The sequence below is a fragment of the Leptodactylus fuscus genome, chromosome 10 (genome assembly GCF_031893055.1).
Source record: "Leptodactylus fuscus isolate aLepFus1 chromosome 10, aLepFus1.hap2, whole genome shotgun sequence".
In the NCBI taxonomy this organism is placed as follows: domain Eukaryota; kingdom Metazoa; phylum Chordata; class Amphibia; order Anura; family Leptodactylidae; genus Leptodactylus; species Leptodactylus fuscus.
Genome location: NC_134274.1, coordinates 42,081,423 through 42,084,000, shown reverse-complemented (window position 1 = coordinate 42,084,000; position 2,578 = coordinate 42,081,423). Strand labels below are relative to the sequence as shown.

Sequence of the window (2,578 nt, the reverse complement as noted above, 5' to 3'; positions counted from 1 at the left end):
TAAGCATCTCTTTGTCATCCGGACACATTGCAACGGGGGCAGTGGGAGAATGCTTCTCTTTGGAGGCCGCGGTGAAAGGAAGATGATATAAATCTAACTACTACAAATTGATGGTGCGAAGACTTGATCAGTATTCACATCAGCATTCCAGCCCAATGTTCACCCTCTGTGCACAGAACAAGCAGAAATGTGCTGTAAAGGGTTTACTGCACCGCTGAACGATCCCGGGATGAAGTCTTAAACGTGGGCCATTAGCAGTGAAATTCTTAATCCTATTTGGACAATATTTTGCCAAGACCAAGTAACGTTACGGAAGACAATAGCCTAAAACTTTAAGAACTTGCCTTAGTATGAGAATGAATGGGGGAATGTTTGAGAAAATGAAATCGGATTGGAAGAAGAAATAAGCGTATTGAGCTCATAAAAGAGCATGCAACATAGAAATGTATATGAAATATAGAATTATAGGCAACGGGAGAGAAAAAATGGAGGATGAGATAAACATGAAGATAAATCCATCCGCAATGTAATAATAGTAATAGATATAAGTGCATATAATGTTATATGGTAATGATACATAAATCCAGGCATGTGTTATATACTCTATGGATATATGAATACTCGATGAATGGTATATATCACTTTCGACTTTCGTGCCAAGTCCTGGTTATACCGGGTCTTTCTAAATTTCCAGGTGAGTTAGAGGTCTAGACTTTGCCAGGTGTAGACTACAGACCCCATGGCACTGCATTATATAAAAGCAGCCACTAAGAGGCCATTAATCTTCCCCTACTAGATTACATGCGAAGAAGGAAACGTTCCACCTGTTCACTTCCTTCCTTCATCCGCAATGTAATTACTGTTACACTTTCCTTTTCATCCATTAAGCTGATAACTTCACTTTGCTACTGTATTTGTCAGCTTCAAAGAGATCCAAAATCATTAACCTGAATGCGACATTAATAATATACGTAAAATAACGTAATAATATATAGAGGTGTATATTTGACAGATAGCAAGATTGTAACGCAATTATTGCTGAATATTTTATTGCAAAGATACCTTGAGGTACAAGCGCTCAACGTGGTGTGAAAATATATCTGTACAAAAAATATATAGATTTATATTGAATCAATACAATTAATAAATACAAATGATTAGATATAATTTAAGCACAGCAAATAGCTGGAAATCAATAGTCATAGAAATTCAATACAGAATAAACTTTAGAAAAATCAATATTACAATATACACAGTGGTAAAGAATGCAGTGTTGTCTCCTTAAGATACTGGGTTTAAGTGCAAAAAAATGTCTTTTTTTTAATCTTTCCCACATAAGGTTAGAAGGGAAGACTTAAAGGAGATAGGACATTTACAATGAAAGGGAGACAGACAAAATGAATATACAGTAGCAAAAGGACTGCAGAGAGGATGCGATTCACTGATGTCTCTGCTACAATAAGCTGGCCATTCACAAGAGTGAATGTGAGAACAGGGACACCCAGTGATGGGGACACTAGAACAAGTCATATGAACTCGGTGAAAGTATCAGTGTATCTCAGGCAAGAACTGGGCTGAGAAATAAAATCCTCCATGTCTGTGGGGCTATGACTGCTGCTCTGCGACCCTGGAGAATAGAGAGAGTCCCAGTCGCTTGAGGAACTGCAGCTACTATTTGGACTAGTCAGATCCACCATTAAGCAAGTCTTAGATAACTTTTCAAAGGAGTCTGTCATACCCTGTTGTGCCATGTTAAATAGGCTATGGTCGGCCATCCGCAGAGTCTCAGACAAAGCCCAGATGTAATTGTGAGCAAACCTTAGAGTCTCGATCTTGGTCAGCTTGGCATCATCTGGCAAGGTAGGTAGAACACTCCTCAAGGCATCCAAGGCTGAGTTGAGGTTGTGCATTCGGTTCCTTTCTCTGTCATTCGCTTTTATCCTGCGATTTTTCTTTTGTTTAATGATTGTGACTTCATTCTTGACTTGTGATCTTCGTCTCCCTTTTTGTCTTTTGCTCTGTGACTCCCTGGAGTCAGTAAAGGGAAATTTTTCTCCCACTAAACAACCTTCACTCCCAGCTGAGGGGGCTGGAGAACAAGGCAGAGAAAGAGAATGGTCCTCCTCGTCAGAGACATCATAGTAAAGGTATCTCTCGCTTCTGCTATGGCTGTTCTCTGTTTTTGGAGACATTCTGAAAAAATTACAACAAGAAACGTGTGTCAGTTTGCAGGAAACGTTGAAAATCTTGTAGAATTTGTCATATTACTTGTACGGGCATTATAGAATATAGGATAATATACAGAATGTGGTGTAGGGCGATAGAATAAAAAAAATAAAATGTTACTAAAGCCAAAGACTTACCTTATAGGCTTTCAGGCTGAAATGCTGTATGAGAGCAAGTAGAAGACACCAGGAGATGTGGGGTGTTTTCCTTCCCTGGACCTCTAGGTCTTGTATGTTAGAGGAGCTTCAGTGGAAGGATGTGTGAAGGATGTGCAACAGGCACACGACTAGCTCCCAGGCATATATATACCATTGTGAAACAATGCAGATCAATACAAAGTGTGCCCCCCTGG

The 2,578-nt window shown here is 39.4% G+C and overlaps 1 protein-coding gene across 1 annotated transcript; it reads right to left on the bottom strand.

Annotated features, from left to right (window-relative positions):
* Positions 1-1,526: 1,526 nt before the first annotated feature.
* On the bottom strand, positions 1,527-2,192 carry NEUROG3 (neurogenin 3). Its single transcript, XM_075257617.1, has one exon. It carries the CDS (start codon positions 2,190-2,192, stop codon positions 1,527-1,529), a length of 666 nt encoding a protein of 221 aa, XP_075113718.1.
* Positions 2,193-2,578: the final 386 nt, after the last annotated feature.

Excerpts from the sequence above, each read along its gene's own strand:
- NEUROG3 (XM_075257617.1), bottom strand. The coding sequence starts at position 2,192 with ATGTCTCCAAAAACAGAGAACAGCCATAGCAGAAGCGAGAGATACCTT.